Consider the following 20,918-nt stretch of genomic DNA (forward strand, 5'->3'; position numbering starts at 1 on the left):
TTTGCGTAAAACGTTTCAATGATAGCGGCCTAGGCATAAAGGCTTCTTTATCCAAACCGGTGACACTGCATATTGAACTCTTGGCTGATGATCATAGCGGTTGTCTAAAAATCATCTTTGACTTTTTGAATGACGATTTTTGATATAAAGGATTGCAAAAAAATTGTATTATGTATATGTGTCTCGAGAAGATCGAAAGAATACTTTAAAGCCTTCAACACTCTTCACTTTTCAGAATAGTCCCTTATATATGGAATGATCGAAGAAGTGGACCGATTCCAACGATTTTCAATAGCGTTCGTGCTTGGATCAAAGTACGCCCAAATTTCATCAAAAATTACGACTTTTAGCTTGAACACAAATTTACATGGACAGACATCGGATGGGCAGACGGACGGACAGGCCTAGATCAATTCAGTTTACAATTCTGAATCGATTGATATAATAAATGGTGGGTCTATCTTAAGCCCTTCTGTGTCCGCATTTATTTAATATACGATAAATCATAAGTCGTGTAGGGTATACAAATGTAAGAAGAACAACAAAAAGAATTATCGATATTTTCTCATAATTGTAAGAGATACAATGTGATTGGACTTTGGTTTTTTGTTTTACGAGAACAATAGCAAAAGATTTGAGAAGGCGTAATATATTCGAGTCATCGATAAATAATTTCAAATATTAATAAGTTTATGAGTTAATTTGGTGCGTGAAAGAATAAAAATATTTTATAATAAAATTTGGGCTCGATATGGTAGAGAGCGGTGCGTTACGATCCTTCCTCGTCGAAGGAAATACGAGCAATTATCAACTTTCCTTTCCCTTTCGCCTTACAATAGCTGTGCTGATCTGGAATTTATTTCCCCTAAGGCATATTAGCATATCCTTCACACAATTACATAAGAATTGGTAATTGATTGGAGCGGAGAGCTTAATATTAATTGTGGATCAAACATGCAGACAAATCTAGCGAACATTTGCAGGAGGTTTTTCGAAATTTTTTCACGGTGCCGGTATTTTTTCGAGATTACCTCCGTTTTTAATCTATTGCGAGTGTGCACGTGGGCAGAGCATACAATTTTTAAATCCATCAACCCAAGGATGACGGATACAATCAATTGGTCAAAACGTTATCAACATCAAATTCTGATTCGATTTAAGGATGCCCTGGATGTCTATCCGTCTATCCGTCTATCTGTCTAATATTCGTTGTAAATATTCATATGCAGCGCGCAAAAATGAATTTATCGACTTCATACGTGGCGGAAACAATCGAAGGTTGGTAGTATTGGAAATGGGCTAAATTTGTCGAAGGACATGTCTAGCGTACCGCACAAATTGAGAACACCTGTGCTTTTTAAAAGTAATAAAAAATTAATTAGTTTACTCATTACCCATAAACTACGGCAAACAGATCTACAAAAATTTTAACGTATATTTTAGGGGCGACCTGTACAAAAATGAGAAAAATCGACCACGCCTATCCAATATATTATGTATGAAAATTTACTTGTTTTCCCATTTTTTAATCCTTTTTTTTTTTAGGATAACTATGAAGGATATAAATGTTTATGTCACCGGCCGGATATTATTTAATTAGTTGTTGCTCTCACTACACTGGAGGCAAATACGAATGCAAATTAACTCTTCTTGATTGCAAATGTATTCTTACGATCATCAGAACTAATAATTATTCAGTAGAATTTCCATAGCACACGTGAAAATATTTCACAAATTAATGGTATATAGCATGTAGTCGGGTTTAACCTATATATTCAGTCTTCGCTTTTTGTAAATGTACTAACGATTTGAACTCACTTGTAACCAATAGCCGACGGGTCGATATGACGATAGAAATGAAAATTTCATAATAATCGCAAATGATCTGCGCCGGTGCATGCATTCGAGACTTAAGCCCGATCGCTGTGTGAGTATTGGGCTCGCGCACTTACAAAATGACAGATTATTCAACGTTGAAAACTCTAGGATATAAGGGCAACTTGTTGTTTTACGGCTTTCATGAAAGTGAAAATTTTTATGAATTATTCGACCTATAGGGATTATTTCCTAAGGCCAGATAACTTTGAATGTCTATCATAATTCTTTGCGGTTGATTGGCGAACAATAATAATATAGTTTTTGGTTTTTGTAATCGAACAGGTTCAGATTAAATTTTTTTCTACTTAAAGTTAAAGCTAACATAAATAAACTTAAAGGCTTATGTTATACATATTTTTGTTTATTGTATATTTATATTCTTAGTCGGTATTAAAGAAATACGATCAAAATGATTTGAAATCAATAAATTATTAACTACTCTCTCTCTCTCTCTTTCTCTCTTTCTCTCTCTCTCTCTCTCTCTCTCTCTTTGCGTGTGTAAATATAAATGGATATGAGTAAAGCTAAGCTTAAATTAAACGATTATACCATCTTATATATGTGTGTGTGTGCGTTTGTATAAAAAATATATATCGTAAACAAATAAATTCGATACAATAAATAAACAAGAATAACGAAATACATTGGACATGAAATTCTCAATTTACTACTCATTCACTTATATATATATATATATATATATATATATATATATATTGATAGGTGCGTAAATTAGGAAATTATTATTATTTTTTATTAATAACGTTTAAGCTGTGATCTCCTATTTTTTATAAAGAAAATAAGATAAAAGAAATTTTTTTTTCAAAGTCCATATAAGGTATACATACATACATACATACATACATACATACATACATACATACACATTGAAAATACGATAAAGGGCATGTCATTGAACATTGTTGATCAATGTCTGAACTGATCACAAGTCTGTAACACGACGTCTATAGACCTTGGATAGATGAGTTCACATTCGCGCTATCTATTTGGAATGTTTTGATTAGTTTTCAAGCTCATCGTGTCCTTAAATTAAGTTATCTTATCCAATAATAATAATAATAATAATAATAATAATAATAGTACATATTATTGTCTAGAAATCAAGTAATTCTCATATAAAAAATTGAAATCGGTAAAAATAAAGCCTTAGTGCGTTTAGTCTTTTAAAAGTTTCGATTTGGTTTGCAATTTTGTATTTATATTGTTATTGATATTATCTGGTGTGTCGTTGATGCTCTGACCGTAAAATAGGTTTTTCTTCTGATGCAAGACGCTCGCATTGACGTACACTGGCGTGGGTCGAACTGGTTGACCCACTGTTTGGACAGGAATTGAGGGCTGTTCGATCTGTTCGATTTCCGTTTGTAGCTGTCTCTGTTCCTGCTGTTTTGGACTGCATGATAATGTTGCCTTCGGATTTACCCTTTCGTCCTCGTACTCGTCCTCCTCCTCCACTTCCTCCACTTCCTCCACCTCCTCCAACTCCTCCTCCTCCTCCTCCTCCTCCTCCTCTTCTTCCTCTTCCAAAATTATATCTCCGCCCACTAGAGTTATGCGATTTGACTCTTTGCTTTTGTTGTTGCGATTTGTTGTAATCAAATTCTTCGGTATCGCAATTAAGTGGGCTGCATTGCTGTTGTTCTTGACGCTGTTGGTCTGCAATATTGTTTGCTCTAACGATCGTTCGTTCGTTTTTAACTCTAAATTCGTCTCGGTAGATATCGGTGTCGTTTCTATTATTGCACCGTTTATAGTGATATTCGTCGGTATATTGTTGTTGGTCTGCAATTCCAGGGCTATTGCCGATGGTACCGACATTTGGACGGAACTGCTGAAGCTGGTATTTTGTTGATCGGTTGCCGACATTTGGGATACCAAAGTGCGACTGTGATTGTGGCTCAATCCGGTATCTTTCCATTTCTCTAAAACGAATGTCAGTGACTTAGTACTTTTGCTCCACCCAACCCCTTAAAACACCTACCTGCGACACTACTGCCAACCGCGTCGGCACCGTTACCTCCCAACCCTGCTCCCTTGCCAAAATTCAATAAACGTCCCGGTTGACACATAATAACCGTTTTATAAGCCTTCCGATATTGTTTATTCATTATTACATATATGATCGGATTTAAACAGGCTGATAGATATAGCATAATGTAACTCATTATATGTAGACTGGGATGTTCGACATCTTGATCAGCTACCTTGGCTATCGTAATAGGTAGATAGCATATTACAAAGCTTAAAAATATCGCTAACACCATTTTAGTTATACGCCATTCGTTACGTTTCGCTCGCACCTCACGTTGATCTTTAATACGTGAAGTTTGCTTTTGTACCGATTCTTGTTTAACATCTGTTGAAAAACTACTCGAATCGGCAGATGAAACACGACTCTGACCGTTAATCATATCGGCATTGCTTGACGCCGTCGGCGGCACTATCACCCGCAAATTGTTTGGTATCGAATTTTGTTTATTCGCATGACGCTTTAGACGTTGCTCCGATTTATGAACAACCCAAAAGATTTTCGTATAGCAAGCTATAATTATTAAACATGGTATAACGAAGGCCGTTATAAATAATGTAGTTTTGCTGCTACGACCATAATCGTCGCTCATAATTGAACAGGTGCCCAATTTAGGATCGTAATCAAAAGTTCCCCAAGCACCGACTAACGTTGGCAATTGCATACCGTACGAGAAGACCCAACAAAATATAATCATTGCTGCAATCCAATGTCTCTTGTAAATTCTACCATACGAGCTATGATGAGCAATCATAACATATCTGAAAAATACGTACATTTGAGGTGAAACATGTGAATGATAGACAAGGAGGAGAAGGAGAGTATTTAAGGGTTCACAATTTTCATATCGTTTGATATCGGACGATCGAAGATCGTCATTATAAGTTTATGAAAATGACAGTGACAACCCTAGTGAAGTCTCTTATTTAAGGAATAATAGAACAAAAAAAAAAAAAAGAAAAAAAAGTGTAACGCTTCTAATATTAATTACCTAACAGATGTAATCGGATGACGACTTACGCTGCGGGCATTAAAAAGACTGTGTTCGCATGAAGCATTAGGGCATTAAGCATTAAGCATGAAGTATGAAGCATGAAGAGAAAAACAATTGTAATATATGTTAAGCAATAATTTTAACGGAAAGCAACATAGACGATATGATGATATGATGAGAGCTTTAGCGTAGACAAAGTGAAGAGAATTTACTCATTTATCATTCATTACCTGTTAATTGTGATCATAGCAATGCAAAGCAGAGATACACCAATGTTGCCGTATTGTATAAATGGTATCATCTTGCAAAGGAATTCACGTGGCGTCCAAGTACCTTGTATGAAACGATACGCACTGAATGGCAAAACTAGAGCACAAAATAATAAATCCGCGATACACAAACTGATGACGATGCGATAGGATAGGAGAAGAAGAAATCAAAATAAATAAAATAAATAAATAAATAAAACAAAGCAAGCAATGAAGAAAACAAAAAAAATGCATTAATTAATAGAAAAGAAATTCACCTCATTATGAAGGCAGCGGCCACATTGCGTACCTTTGGACATTTAATTAAGGCGGCCACTGTTAGAAAATTACCCAGAATACCAACAATCATAATCATTATGGTCATGACGGCGGCAAACGTTAACATCGATGTTGAAAATCTATGCAAAAAAAAAAAATAAATAATAAAAATAAATAACAAAACGATAAGGGATACGGTAATTAGAGTAGATTTGATTTGAATGGAAATTCATGAACTGCCATGACAACTGCTTACCACCACCCGATAACCTATGTGCCATCGATAGAAGCAAATTGCATAAATCATTTTTAGAGAAATATTTAGCTACAATAGCATAGTTATGGCTAAACTGCTAAGCGCTTCTCAATTCGATTCGAATCTGTGTTCAAGTTTAAACGATTCAAATTCATGAAATTTATATATGTATATATATATTTATTTTTTCCAATTTTTTTTTTTCATTTAAACGAATGCTAAAATTAATGCATGCTAAGTGCATTCAGATAAGTGCAGACTATCACTGAAATAATCCGACTCTTTGTTCAATGTTTTTACGATCTCACAGCCTTTCTGTTATCTATCTAAGATGAGGTCATTAATGTCATTCTATATGATCGTCAGTTCATCCGTATAGTGCTTCTTGTGCATGCAATGCATTATATATATATATTGCATTGCGACTCTTATCTAAAAATAATGTTGCGTAGCTGTTCTACGTTAATGTGAAATGTTCATCAGATGCAACAAAAACAAAGACTTACCCATTTTCGGCTTCCATATCCTTCATGGTTGGGGGTGTAGCGTCCATTCTATGTTGATAACCGAAAAATGAAAGAAAAGAAAACAACATAAGTATATGAAAAGATGTTAAATTCAAAAGATGTTCATTCACTGTGCATCCTGTGTGGATCCTCGTTGCACTTTCTTTCTGTCTAATGCAAACACACTTCTTCAAATGCCTATGCATGAAATTTTCATCTCATAAGAATCCTCATTATCCTCATTACACTCACTTTCTTCATTCTTGATCTAAGCTATATAAACCGATGAAAATGCGCAAAGATTGTATTTATGATGTAAGCAAAGGCTAAGTGTATGGTATGTTAGCTTCACTTCATTTGTTAATGGGAAATAATATTTTAGATCAAATCGGGTGAAGTCGCTTTTAAGATACCCTACTTCATTTTTGCTTAATACATACATACAAAATATTCGAAAAGACTTAACTTTTTTTTGAGAATTTTCTTACATGTGAAGAAAGAAAGAGAGTGAGAGAGTGAGAGAGAGAGAGAGAGAGAGAGAGAGAGAGCGCGACACCCGTCACCGTTTAACCCAAAAGACGACAAAAAAAGTAAATCCACAAACTTCTCATGCTCTATAAAGCATGTAGCGGGCACAGTTGATTTCTTCTATTTTCAAAGTAAAAGTGCTTGTCGTAGAGGCATGTGGGCGTTGTAGGCGGGTCCTTTGTAAAGTTTAGGTTAATTCCAAATGCTTCTCCAAATTTTTAGGTGATATCTTAATATTCTCTAACGGGAGAATGTTTATCACAAATACTAAAAAGTTACACAAATAGACAGATGGACAGACGAACAGGCGGACATGTGTTGGTGCATTCAAGGATTGCAACTGGCCAAGAATTTATATATTTCTGAAGCTTATTTCCGTGTGTTATAAAGGTATTGAACAGATAATTAAATTTTGATACACTATGATATTGGGTAGGCGTGGTCAATTTATTCCATTTATCCGATAGAATATGCGTTCAAATTTTCGTACATTTATGTGCTATGCTATAGTTTATGTACAAAAAATCAATTTATCATTTTCTTTGAAAAACAGAGATATTTTCAGTTTATATGGTGCTGTGGGCGTGTCCTTGAGCCGAATTGGCCCATTTTCAATACAAACTTGCGTGCAAGAACTTGTAATGTTTTCGCCAAATGCTTAAATCGATTTAGAATTTGATATGGGGGCAAGAATATATATAGTTGGTGGGCGCTGTAATGCTTCCTTCTGGGCGTTTCACACGTTTTGACAAAATGAATACACCTCTCATCCTTTGGCGATGGGTATAAAAAAAAAAAAAAAAAAATGATATAAATGTTCACTGGACCCCACCATTAATCTGTTATGTGGCAACAAATAATTTCAATCCATTAGGATTCTTAAAGATATTGTCATGATTCGGCTTGCAATATCGGCCTTAAAATAGGTCAAGCCTTTTCATTCTTTATAAGAATCTTCCAAAATTTCATAGACAGTATAAATAATATTTTCTCGATTAACCATGAATAACGTGAAAAATTGCTTTAGAAGAACAAACTTGGTGCCAGCATTTTCTTATCACTTACACACATGCCAGTCCACACATACCCACTTATCAAAAAGGATAAATGCTCGTCACGCGTCAATCGTAGTAATGGTAGGGATTTCACTTAAAAATTTTTTATTTATGTTAACTTATCGATGCATAGAAGTTGTACGAATCACTTAATTCGCGAATCATCAGTAAAACACGAACTATTATGTAAATAAGGCGTACTATGCTATATCCAGGGTTGATATATCCCGTTCATATATTTTTGTATCAGAACGTTTTTTGCGAAATAATGTCATATTTCTGTTTTATGATATATGCGCTCTCTATGCTTCAATGATTTAAAGGTAAACGTAATCTCGGTATCTTTTGCTTCTTTCTTTTTTGGGGGAAAATCTTTTTCAATTGAATCTTTTTTCTCTCTCTTAAAAATTGTTAGTTATTATTAATTTTATTATTGTTATAATTATTTATTTATTCGAAAAAAGACATTCACAAATTAAACTTGTCTGTCCGTCTGTCCATCTTCTTTTTCTTATTTTCGAGATATTTTAATGAAATTTAGTACATCGACATATTTTGGCCTAAGGACGAACATTGAGTGTTGGTCCGGACCGTATCACAAGTGTTCGATCTCCCTTATAATATATAGCATATATATATATATAGGCATTTTGAAAAGTCATTATATGAGGAGCAGGTGCAAGCAATTAAGCAATTTTGTGATAGGGCATTTAATAGTGGGTTTATTCTAGTCGGGCAGAATTCGAACTAAATCTTACCTTACTATTTTTTAAATGCGGTCCGTTATTGGCGTAATAAAGCAGATTCGTGAAAAGCCTTAGAAAAGATTTTCATATTCACCTTTAAATTGCACTTGCAATTTTGCATTTACCGCCAAGTGTTATAAAAGTTTTTGTTTTTTTTTTTTTATTTTATTATCTATTCCCTACTTTTAATATATATTTTTGTGATTAATGTGAAGTTTTTTTTTTCTTTTTTTTTTGTGAAAGTTTTATAAAGCTTTTTTTTTTAATTTAGTTATTTATTTATTCCCTATTTTTAATTTATTTTTTTGTGATTAAATATGAAGTTTTTTTTTTTTTTTTTAAATTTTTATTAGTTTTTTTTTTTATTTTAATTTTTTTACTGTTTTCTTGTAAATTGAAGAAATATTTTTTTTTTTTTTTTTTTTTTATTTTTATAAATATTTATTTTATACATATATTTACTATATACATATATATATATAAAATAATTTCACTGCCACTTTATTCTTTACCGGTCACCGATCGGGTTAAGAGTGAAGGCATCATCTTCCGAGGAAATGAAACTAAAACAACCATAAATATCTTACTAATAAAATGTAAAAAAAATTATTGAGTAAATAATGCACACTTCATGAATTTTATGCTTTTTGTGTGTATATATACAACTCGTACATAGATTAGTGAACAAAAATGAATATATATATATATATATATATATATATATATTTATTTATTTTTATAAAGACAAGAATATTGACTTTATTTGTAGCGTAACGGCTTGATTGGTTTGGTTGGGTTAAATTGGTGCGAATACACATTTGGGTTACGTTATATATATATATATATATATATAAATACGCATATGTGTGCATACTTCGTTATTGAGTAGCTTCTCCTTTTTATTGTAGTTGTTGTTTTCATTTGTTGTTTTTTTTCTTTTTTAAATTAGTGTCAATTAAATAATTTAAGAGGGTCAGTTTCGTCGTATATTAATATATATATATACTCAAATTGCATACATTTATGTGTACGTAAATAAAAAGTATTGTTTTTTAGTTACATACATAACACATATTGCACATATATATATATATATATATATATGTATATATATATAATATGTATACATATATAATTTTTTTTTTTTGTATGTAAACACCCGACATACATATGCCTGCATATGTATAGATAACGTTTTAAACAAATGATGATGACAACGCTACATTCACAGCTTTTGCTAGGAAATTCTCTCCCTTTAATATTGCATATATATGTGTGTACGTATGTGTTTGTGTGCGCCTGGCCTATGTTCGTACGTGCGAAGAAGTTGCTTATGATCATATTACGAGGAAATACACGAAAACGTGTCTATGCGATCGGCGTGTGTGTGTGCGAGGAGTCCAGCTTTGTTTTGTTTTGGGTGCAAAGATCAAATTTATATTAATTTATTTTTCTTTTTTTCCTTTAACAAATTTTTCAATTCATAATATTAATAATTTTACGATTCAGTTATTTAGTTAGTTAGTCAGTCAGTCAGTCAGTCAGTCAGTCAGTCAGTCAGTTAGTCAGTTAGTTAGTTAGTTAGTTGGTTATGTATAAATAATCCGTTGTCTTATGTTTCATTTAATTTTTTCATAAATGAATAATTATCGTCTAAGTACACGGCACACGACAATCGATCATCATTAAACGAGTATTCAGCCCGTACAATACTAATGCAAGTTAAATGACTTTGTAGCTTTTTTCAAGCAGCGCAACTCCGCATCAAACATCCTTCTCAACAGATTAAAATCTTTAAAACCATCAATTTTTACGGATGTAGTTCCGCAATTCTATGCATTAGTAAAGACATAGAGTAAAAAGTAGTTAAGATATGACATATATATATGTATATATTATACAATATATATATGTGCATTGTGGATAGCATTATTTCTCCCCTTCAATTCACAGGAAAATGCTAAGGGATAGTGACAAGTAGTCAAATGAAATAAACGCGATATAATATCTGATATCATGGTCATGATGAAGGCAAAGCGAACCGTTGATATTTTTTTATGCAAATCTTCGAAGGATTTGGGTGGCATATTAACTTTGCTAAAACGTTTGCAACGTCCAGTAGTAAGCTTCAGGTAACCCATAAAATTTATATATTATTGATCAGCATCAAATTCTGAATCGAGTTATGTCTTGCTGTCCATCTTTTCGCCTATGTAATGTCTGTTGTATACCTTCTTCCGGTCGCCAGAAAGAAGCTATCGCCTTCAAATTTGGCAGAAACGTTAGAGTCTTTGATATTGAAGATTGGCCATATCAATGGACGGACACGTTCAGAATAGCACGTAAATAAAAAACATCTCGGTTTTTTAGAACGAATAAAAAATATATATAAAAATATATATATATTATGTATATTGTATGGGCAGTGCTATATAGTATCTGTACAAAAATAAAAGAAATTTATTACACCTACCACACGCCTTGTAGTGTGTCAAAGTTTAATTTTATTTACCAGTGCCCAATAATGGTAAATACTGCATTGTTCGTAAAAAATAAGGGGTTATAGCCCGGTCAAAGGACACGTCTACAGCGCCCGCATGCCTTTGCAACAAATACTTTGAATAAGTTTGCTTTCTGGAAATAGAAAATATCAACCGCGCCCATTCAATATTATAGAATATGAAACTTTAGTTCATCCCATTTCTTTTAGTCTTTTCGTGGAATAACAGCGAGGGGTATAAAAGGTTCACTGCTGATCGAAAGAAAGAAATAAAAGAGATGGTGGCCGCATACTATAGTAAACTCTATCGCATGAGAGACATGAGTCCGCGAACACTTGGTAGTCGCATTTCTTTCCTACTTATCTGCAATTGCATGTATTGGATACATTCACGATCTCCAGTTTTGGAGAAGAGCGGTTGGTTGGAGCGCATTATAAATAGCTTCAATTCAATGAGAAGAACACGGCTGCCAAGAATAGCTTATGCGATTGAAGATCATAATAGGAAAAACGTCCATAATACAATGGTACAATTTGTGGTCAAAAGGATGTCCGATCGATCGCATGTAACGAAAACCATCTGTGGAGTATTGCTAGCATTTATTTGGAATAAACTGTTCCATCTCTTCGCCCCTTTTTTTGAACATATTCAAGAAACATAACTCTATCCCATTAATATATCTCTCTCAGGCGGAGTAAAGTATTCGTTCTTATGATCATATTCTGATCGTTGAATCTCTCGTGGGATAGCTTCAAAAGACGTGTTATTGTTTCGTCCAAAGGTTTCCCTACCATATGGGAAAAAGTAATTGCTAGCGATAGATACTAACTCCTATAAATGTTGTTGAATACTTTTGATTCGAATAAGATTATCCATCTTAAGATCAAATTTAGTGCATATTGCGCACTATACCGAAAATCAATTGAACTGAGCCGAGACTGGCTACAATCGTAACAATTACAAGATTGTAGAAAATTCGGAACATTCGCCTGATATAAGATGATATCAGATATAATACTTGCTATTAGTCATAGCTTTATTTTAATCTATAAATTTCAACTTAAATCATGGGCGTAGCAAAATTTTTCATAAGACAAAAAGAATCTTTTCCTATATATGTTTCCATTTAAATCCATTATCGTTGCATTTATTTTCATTTATTTATTTATGCGGGAATCTTTTTTATTTTTATTTTTTTATTTATTTTTTTTATTTTTTGTATATACAATCATACATGTACTTTCATTATTTATTGATTTTTTATCGAGTATATATAAATTGATTAGTGAAAAAATATTGAAAAATATACGGGTCATCGTATACAAGTTAAAGCATAAAATGCGTTATAATTATTGGTATCCATCGAGCGAAAACATGAGTCGTTTATTATTATGCAGTTTAGGCTCTTTGTATCATCTAAAGCTAACGCTTCGGGACATAAAAGATATATTTTTCTGAGAGATATTCTCCCGGGTCCCTCTCTCTTTCTTTTCATATTTGTTTGTCTATCTGCCTACTATCTGTCTACTATCAACTAGTGGTCATACACTGGAGTCGCTTTCGCAATAATTCGAGATGGATCCTTATCGGTTCTTGATTCTCACTATATCGTCCTACTTTCACCGCCTTCGCTTGAAATTAGAGGCACGGATGTCGCCCTTGTGGGATTTTATATGAAAGCATGTCTTGCAAAATATCGACGCATTTCGTCCATCTTTCGGTATTCGTTAACATGACCGGTATCACGTCACCTGATATAATTCCCATTTTCAGAAATCTGAAAAGCATATTTCTCAAATATGCCCAGGCCAGAGAGATGAAAACAGTATCGCATGCATTATCTGCTGATAATTTGCAATTCCCACGACCAGTAATCTGACTATTTGAAACGGTATCTCACGTTTTTGCCGATCTATCTATCTATCTGTCTGTCTGTCTGTCTGTCTCTATGCTCGTTCGTATGGCGAGAAAAGTTCAACGGATGCGTAATCTCCCGAAATGCCAAAGTGGACTGGCGACCAAGAACATACAGTTATTGGGACTTGTTACTATTGTTTCATTCGGTTTATGTCAACTCATGGTCATTGGTTTTAATGACTTCACTTCTCCCAAATTTTACATGAAATAAATGTGGAAAAGTGGGTAAATATTGGCGTACCAGAGTTGAATTTTTACAAAAGGTTATCACTTAAACGAAGTCATTTTTCAATCAAAACGGCATAAACCGAACGAATATTTTAAATGAAAATAAAAAAAAAAAAATCATAGTATCATTTGGTTTTTATATCAAGCAATCAAAATTATATAAGCGTTTGTTTATTCCGTCAAGTCTTTTTAAAGTCTAAAAAACAAAAATTTTCAAACTTTGTGCTCACATTGGAATTTTTTTTTACGCCAAACACCGAATCTTCTGTGGTATTTTTTTTTCTTTTGCTCAATTTCCGTCGAAGACGAAAACGAAGAAGGAGAACAAAAAAAAAAGAAAAAAAAAAACAATGAATTTGGAGAATCCAGATTTATATCAATTTATGGACGACACGTCCGAATTGGAAAAATATTTTCGAATTATAAGAGATGACTATGAAGGCATTGACGAAGATATCAGAAGCATCTTGGCTGCCTACAGGTCTCCTGAGACGGCTGTCTGCATGGTGGATATTAAAAGTAAATTGTTGAAGAAAGACTTTCCCTTTCCCTTTGTCCGTGCAAACGTAATTTTCTTCTTCTTTTTTTTAGTGTCTAGCATCTACCTATCAATCCATCTTCTGTCCAATCGATATACGGTTCATCTGTTCATGCATCTGTCTGTTCTTTGTTTTCGTCGGCCCGGTATTCGTCAATTTACTTATTTCTCTATTCGTTCGTCTATTCGTCCATCCGTTTGTTTGTTTGTTTGTTTATTTTTGTAAACGCCCCTAGTTGAAAAAATTGATGATCAACTATTAGGTTGCAAAGTAATCGCAATTCGTCACCAATCATAATAACTATTCCACGCAAAAAAGTGTCACTTAGCCCGAAAGGAGACCGTGCGTATTCTACGAACGCAAGTGAACCGTCTTAAATAAGTTCGATACGCATAAGCGCGATGGCTAATTCCATAATTAGAAGAAATTATCTTAAAATTCATTGATTTGAGATACGCTGAGTAGTTGAGTGTCCTTTTTATTTATTTATTAATTTTTTTTTTTTTTTTTTTTTTTTTTCAGAAGCTTATAAAGAATTAACGGAATGTGCATTTCTGATAAAGGATAGTCCATCTATAATATGTCGCTTTTTATTATCAATACCCCATGTGGCAACTTATTCCAACGAAAATGGAACTTTATTCTTTTATTTGATCGAATGAATCCTAATCAGCATCCTATGTGATATAATTAAAACTTTCTTCATTACATAACATTCAATTATGTTTGTCTACGCTTTAATGTAATTGTGCTGCCTTTAGTTTATCGTTCGTAAGCACACGGTGCGTCTCTAAATCTATTCACATTTGTATACGTATTAGAGAATATGGTAAGAAGATTGACTTGTTTTCAAAAATATATTTTCGTGTTGTAAAAATAAAATCTTTTTTAAATTGCAGAACAGATCTTCCCTGCATATATGGCAGAATTTAAGTGAACACTTTTGAATCGGACGAAATTTAATAATCCATAATGATACTGATGTTGAATTAACAAATTAACTCATTTTTATTCTTAACCTAGGACTTTCCAATATTAAATTGAAGCAGAGAAAAAAAAAAGTGGAAAAGTTAATGATAGAGAGATAGTTATAGAGATAGTTATAGAGATAGAGATAGAGTTAGAGTTAGAGATGTAGTGATAGAGCAACATAGAGAGAGAGAGAGAGAAGGAGAGAGAGAGAGAGAAGGAGAGAGAGAGAGAGAGAGAGAGAGAGAGAGATAGATAGAGATAGAGAGAGAGAGAGACAGAGAGAGAGGGACAGAGCCATTTTTACAATTTTTGATTCAAATTTAAGGCTCGGATAACAAGATCTATTGCATTAGGTCGTCAAGGATGAACTTTGCAAAGAAAAAAAAAAAGGCAAACTTTGCTGATCCCTTATAAATGCAAGAACTTTTTTTATTCATTAAATTATGCGCCCATACTCTCTACACACTTTTTTCACACCGATGATATAATACCCTGGCGGATGAGAGTCTCTGAATTCGTGAAAGGTCAGATTTATTGATTTATCGGAATTGAAATTTTTCTCCTAACAACAAATTGTCCAAAATACGAATGAAGTGGTAGTCAGTGGGAGATAGATCTGGTGAGTATGGATGGAGGATAATGAAGAAGTTCCAACTCCAATTCCTATAGTTTTGCCAGTGTGTGCTCTGCCGTTATCTTTCAAGAAGATAGTAGTCGATCTGCTGAACGATCTATGTTATTTTTTTTTCTCACTTTTGGTACAGCGTATATTAAGTTAGTGCTTTCATTATACGGATCGATTCTGAGTGGTAACCTGATTTGATCTAAGGCTGTCCGTCCGTCTGTCTGTCTGATATCTGCCCACGTAAATTTGTGTTCAAGCTACCCACCTTTTATTACACCGATCAATTCAGAATCATAATTTGAATTGATCTAAGCCTGTCTATCCATCTGTCCGTTTGATGTTTGTCCATGTAATTTCATGTTCAAGCTACAGTTCGCAAAGTTTGAGATATTGATTAAATTTGATATAGTGTCATGTTTTAACCTAAAATGATTCAGATCGGTCCATTTTTTCGACCACTCCCGATATAAACGCCCTATTCTGGTTTTTTGCGATATGTTTAAGGGGCACTATAGTAACGTTCGTTGAAAATACTCAATACTCGTCAATCTGCTACGGTGCTTTCAGTTTAGGTGGTACTGCAGGCGCGTCCTTCGATTGATTTGGCCCATTTGCATTACTAATATGCGTGCAAGAATTTCCAATATTTCTAGCGAATTTTATATCGATAGCTTAATTTTTGCGGCGAGAAGAATGTGTGCAATAGATAGAGGGACAGAGGGACATGCTTATATCGATATGGAATTTAATCGATTCAAATTGTCAGAAGCGTCCTTCTGCGTAACGCAAACGTTTTGACAAAATGAATGTACCGCTCACTCTACAACGCTGGGTACAAAAAGAAATTCGTGTAATCGGATAATTATTCACTAATACACTCTTTCAATGTAAATAAACCTAATGGGAGAATTTCTCCTGAATTTCTCGTTTAAGTTTTCTTAACCTGCTGTTTAGAAGCGAAGCAATTTCGTTTTATTAATCACAAAATTGCCCAGTTACTTGGGATCTTCAAGTGAATCACAAGTATATCAAAACAATTTTTTGAGAAAAAAAAAAAAAGAAGAGAATTTCTGCTGCCATGCGGATCATCGCTAAGATAAGAGGGAGACTTTTTTTTTTTTTTTTTTTTTTTGCTTTTTCTCACTTTTAAGCAACCCCCCGCTATCATATAATCGCTAATTTATTTTATATTTTAAAGCAGAGTTTCTTAACATTTTGATACCGCAACGCGAACAAGAGACTTTAATAATATGATAGATAGGCTTTACGCGGAATATAATTACATTTAGGAAATTCTGAGTTTAATGCGTATGAACCTTTCTAGATGAGTTCACACAGCGCCTGTTTACATATAGATTTAAATTTAATTACGTTTTTACGTAAATTGCCTATAAAATTGTTTTAATCAACCATGAGACCGAAGAGGCAGACAAAAGTCTACTCATGTACGTACGTATGCGTGAGTGAGTGAGTGAGTGAGTGAGTGCGTGCGTGCGTGCGTGCGTCCGTGCTTGCGTTTATGTAAGTGCATATGTGACTGTGATAAACGCGCTTGCCTTTCTTATCACTTGCAGATAGAATTGCGTATACCATATATATATATATATATATATATATATATATATAGAAATGTGTAAAACAAAAAAAAAAGAAAGAGAATGGAGTAGGAAGGTAATAATCATTTTGCGTTTACTCAAGTGTTATATGGCTCTCTCACATTTTCATTTCCATTGCTTTTTACTTTACTTGGCAAACGTACGTTAGGTTCTTCATTCTATTTGCTTGATAAACGAGACAATAAAATGTACTAAGCAATCCCGACAGAAATCGAGAAATTCCGTATTTCGGAAATGTATTGCACTTGGAAGCATACTTCATCTGAACCGTTCAGATATTTATTATATCAAGTGTTTGCGAAACTTTTTTTGTTCAGTGTCTTTTACAGTAATGGGAAATATTAGTGTACATAACCGGTTGGATTCGATGGTTTTGACCTTGCTCTATATAAAACAACAGTGTTCCATTTAATATTATCGATTTATTCAGCGCATGCCAATCCGAGTCATGGAGCGCTCGGAATTCTTCTTCTTTAAAATTCATTACTTTTGTCATTTATTTGAAGAAATCTGCTGCCGAAGCCCATCAAACACGTTCAGCGATGCCGCTGAAGGTGAAGCTGCTCCAGCAACGGTTTAAAAGTGGGCGACAAGAATTGACTGAAAATGCCATTTTTAGGCCACTTGTTGCAAGACTTGTCCAGGATATACTATTGCAGCTCGCATGGAGACGGTGCAGTGCGGCTTGGCTAGCACGCGGATCCACAAAGTTGAAGAAATGCGAAAAAATGGTTCGATGGTTGGATCGCTGCCCAGTCAATATAATTTCTTTTGACATGGTACCGTCAAGTTGCCAAAAATATTGGAATATCTTGTAAAAAATGATGGAAAAGTATTTTGATCAGTATTAGGTCTATACAAAACTTTTGATCATTTGTTCGCTTGAAAAAGCCATTTATTGAGAAAAATTGGTGCAACGTATATTAAGCAAAATAGTAGTCCATCATTTTCTACAACATGACGAAAAGCACTTATATTTGTAGGGTGTATCAATTTTCCACAATAAATGCCTTTTCAAGTGAAAAAGTGACTAAAAATTTTTGCAAATTGATCCATCGATAACCATCTAGCGTGCAGTCAAGCTGTCGATAAAAAGTTGCCAAATGTTGATTTACTCAGTCACTTGTAGCAAACTGAAACGAATGACTAAACATAGGTCTTTGATAGCCCCGAGATTTTGTTTATTTTTTTGAGATCTCTTTTTACACGACACAAGTCTCTAATCTTAAAAACGTGTAAATTCAAGCAAAAAAAAAAAAAAAAATAAAAAAATTTCTTTTCATTTATCAACAAATTAAGAGACTTTTCTCAAAGATATACTGCACTAACTCTGGATATCCAAAAGCCAACCATAAATAGAATTTCAGTTTCTTTACTTCTTATGCTCACGATGAAGCAACAAGGATGTATGCTAGACTCGTTATTCAATTGATACTATTTACACTAATAATATATATATATATATATATATATATATATCCGATCATCAGAAGATACTGAAATGATTCATCTATGGATGCAACTCTTGAAATTCGCAAAAAATTCACTTTGGAAAGTGAAATTTTAAATCGCAATATTTAATTTTGAAAACAGATTCGAGACGAGCAAAGCCGACCCATGAAAAACTCTACACAACTTTGCATAATATAATACTTCGTCGTAGCGTAAGAAAAACTTTTATCATCATTCTCGCTACCATCAAAATACATAGTTTTCAGAACAACCCTTATATGGAATCTGAATTAATTCAGATCAAATTAATGTGATCGAAACTTCGTAAAGTTTTATCCTTTTCGTTGTTAAAACCTTGCTGTTCTTTACTCATTTTCATCATAGAGTATCGAAGAGTATCGATATTGTTATCGACTACAAGGGGATTAATTTGCGGAGGGCTTAAAACGAATCTACGTTATATGGCCCAAGTACATCATAATAGATTTATATGCCGAAGCGGTATTCTGAGCTAATTTCCATCAAAATACTCGGAAAATTCGATCATAAGAGGAGAACCTTACTCTACCCTCTACTCGACGTTTTTCTCTCTCTCTACCGTTTTCCTTCGAATTTTATCGCGAAACATTAAGAATGTAAAGACTTTTTTCAAGTGACACAATATAGGGGGCGTGGATCTAGAAATAGTGAAATCATATCCATTTTCAGTATCGTTCATACTTGAGCAAAGCAAAACACGTGACAGGTGAAGGTGTGACACATGTCATATTTCGTTAAAATATCTTGAGAATTTGTGATCTATAAACCGAACACACAAATACACGGATGAATGGATTAAATGGATTCAAGAAACCATTCTAATAAAAAATAGACCGCATAGGTCGGTCTGCAGTCCCTCTGAGGATTGTGTTAAAAACACAGAAAAATTGCATTAAAAAATAAAAATGAAATTATTGCAAACAACGACTGGAGGTAAAAAGTGTTCAAAAATTTGATACAGCGCAGCAAGTGGCGCATGTAATTTTAAAAAAGCAAAAAAAAAAAAACAATCAAAGCCAGCAAAAAGTACAAGAAAAGCAAAAACAAATGAAAAGAAAAGAAAAGAAAAGAAAGAAAATTGTGCATGAGTTGCTTAAAAAAAGTTGAATAAAAGTGAAAATTCGAATCGAATTAATAAAATAATTAATTAATTAATTAAATAAAATTAATTAATTAAAAACATATATTCATCAGCTTTCCAAAGGTAATCTCTTATGTTTTCTATTTGTATTTAAATTTCAAATGCTCTCAACAACGGTCACCCGGTAGTAGTAGTACCCGAGTACATTACCGTCAAAACGATCGATGTCGATATCGATGATCTCGATCTGAGTTTAATATGCGAATACAGAAAAACATACCGTTTCGTATGACCATCAGTATCCTTAACATACTGCGCTAACTAATATGGTCTCATGAAGCTTTTAGTCTAAACACATTCACGTATTCCGTGATAACCTGCGTCAAAACCCTGCGTAATTATTACAGCGCAGCAGAAAAGCCCTCATTTTCGAACTATAGAACGTACTTCAAATTTATAGAATGATTTAAAAAAAAAAAAAAAAAAAAAAAAAATGGGTTTTAATGTTACTTTCGGATCTAAATTTCTATTTATTCTTAACATAACTCGTACAGTACAATATTCAGTAAAAGAGTGTAAGTAAATCGTTAATTCGATCGCTTATCTTGCGATAACTTGCCGCATACCTACATTCAACGGTCTTTCATATTTTTCGGACTATAAGACGTGCTTTAAATTTAGAGACAATTTATTTGAAAAAATATTTTAATTTCACCTTTCGATCATACGATGCATCCGAAAGTCGAAGAATCCATTCTTCTATATAAAAAGTTGCGTCTTATAGTCCGAAAAATACGGCATATAAAGATGACAATGCCGTGATTGTTCTGCTAGGTCGGCTATACATTGCTTAGATATCGGTCTACATTACTTTGGGAGCGATGGTAGGCCGACCATCGTCAAGTGGTGGGCGGAAAGGAGTCACTCAACGAGTAACTTGCCTCAATTGTTGCGTGGAAATAATGTTTCATTTTTGAAGGATTTGCCTGCCGGGGCCAAGAATCAAAGCATCACTGACAAAGCAATTTGAATCATAGGCAAGTCTTACAACTTTTGTGGGCGCATAAAGTAAAAGTGAAACCATACGAAATTTGAATGATGAGTATATGACCCCGGGAGGAGACTGATTGTTCTCAATACGTAAGTTAATCATTTTTCTTTCTCTATTATTTGCATAATTTTTCGAGTTTTAAGTTTAATGTTTATGTTTTTATATTAATATCATTATTATATATGTAGCGAATTAATTCGATCAGTAAATTAACAGAAGGCATATGAATTTCCGAAAAAGGATTTTCCCACTTATGAAATTTATGAAATTTGCTTAAGGTGAGTATCTAAAGTTCGTTATTGGGCGCATATGGCTTTCTTTTTTTTTTTTTTTTTTTTTTTTTTTTTTTTTTTTTTT

General features: G+C 33.5%; 1 protein-coding gene across 6 annotated transcripts in view; it reads right to left on the minus strand.

Moving 5' to 3' along the window:
- Positions 1-2,690: 2,690 nt before the first annotated feature.
- Positions 2,691-20,918, minus strand: part of LOC119633803 (G-protein coupled receptor moody) — a 19,078-nt gene continuing 850 nt past the window's right edge. For 4 of the 6 annotated variants that reach the window (XM_038027567.1, XM_038027583.1, XM_038027574.1 and 1 more), the window contains exons 2-6: positions 6,212-6,259; positions 5,449-5,589; positions 5,153-5,323; positions 3,881-4,689; positions 2,691-3,821 (exon numbers count right to left, since the gene is read on the minus strand). In XM_038027567.1, the coding sequence (XP_037883495.1) occupies positions 3,055-3,821; positions 3,881-4,689; positions 5,153-5,323; positions 5,449-5,589; positions 6,212-6,258 (1,935 nt within the window). In that variant the 5' untranslated portion in view covers position 6,259 and the 3' untranslated portion in view covers positions 2,691-3,054. Of the gene's footprint in view, positions 3,822-3,880; positions 4,690-5,152; positions 5,324-5,448; positions 5,590-6,211; positions 6,260-8,552; positions 8,715-20,918 lie in introns of those variants that run through there. The other 2 variants (XM_038027558.1, XM_038027600.1) reach the window with 2 other exon arrangements.

Source organism: Glossina fuscipes, unplaced genomic scaffold, assembly GCF_014805625.2.
Source record: "Glossina fuscipes isolate IAEA_lab_2018 unplaced genomic scaffold, Yale_Gfus_2 0, whole genome shotgun sequence".
In the NCBI taxonomy this organism is placed as follows: Eukaryota; Metazoa; Arthropoda; class Insecta; order Diptera; family Glossinidae; genus Glossina; species Glossina fuscipes.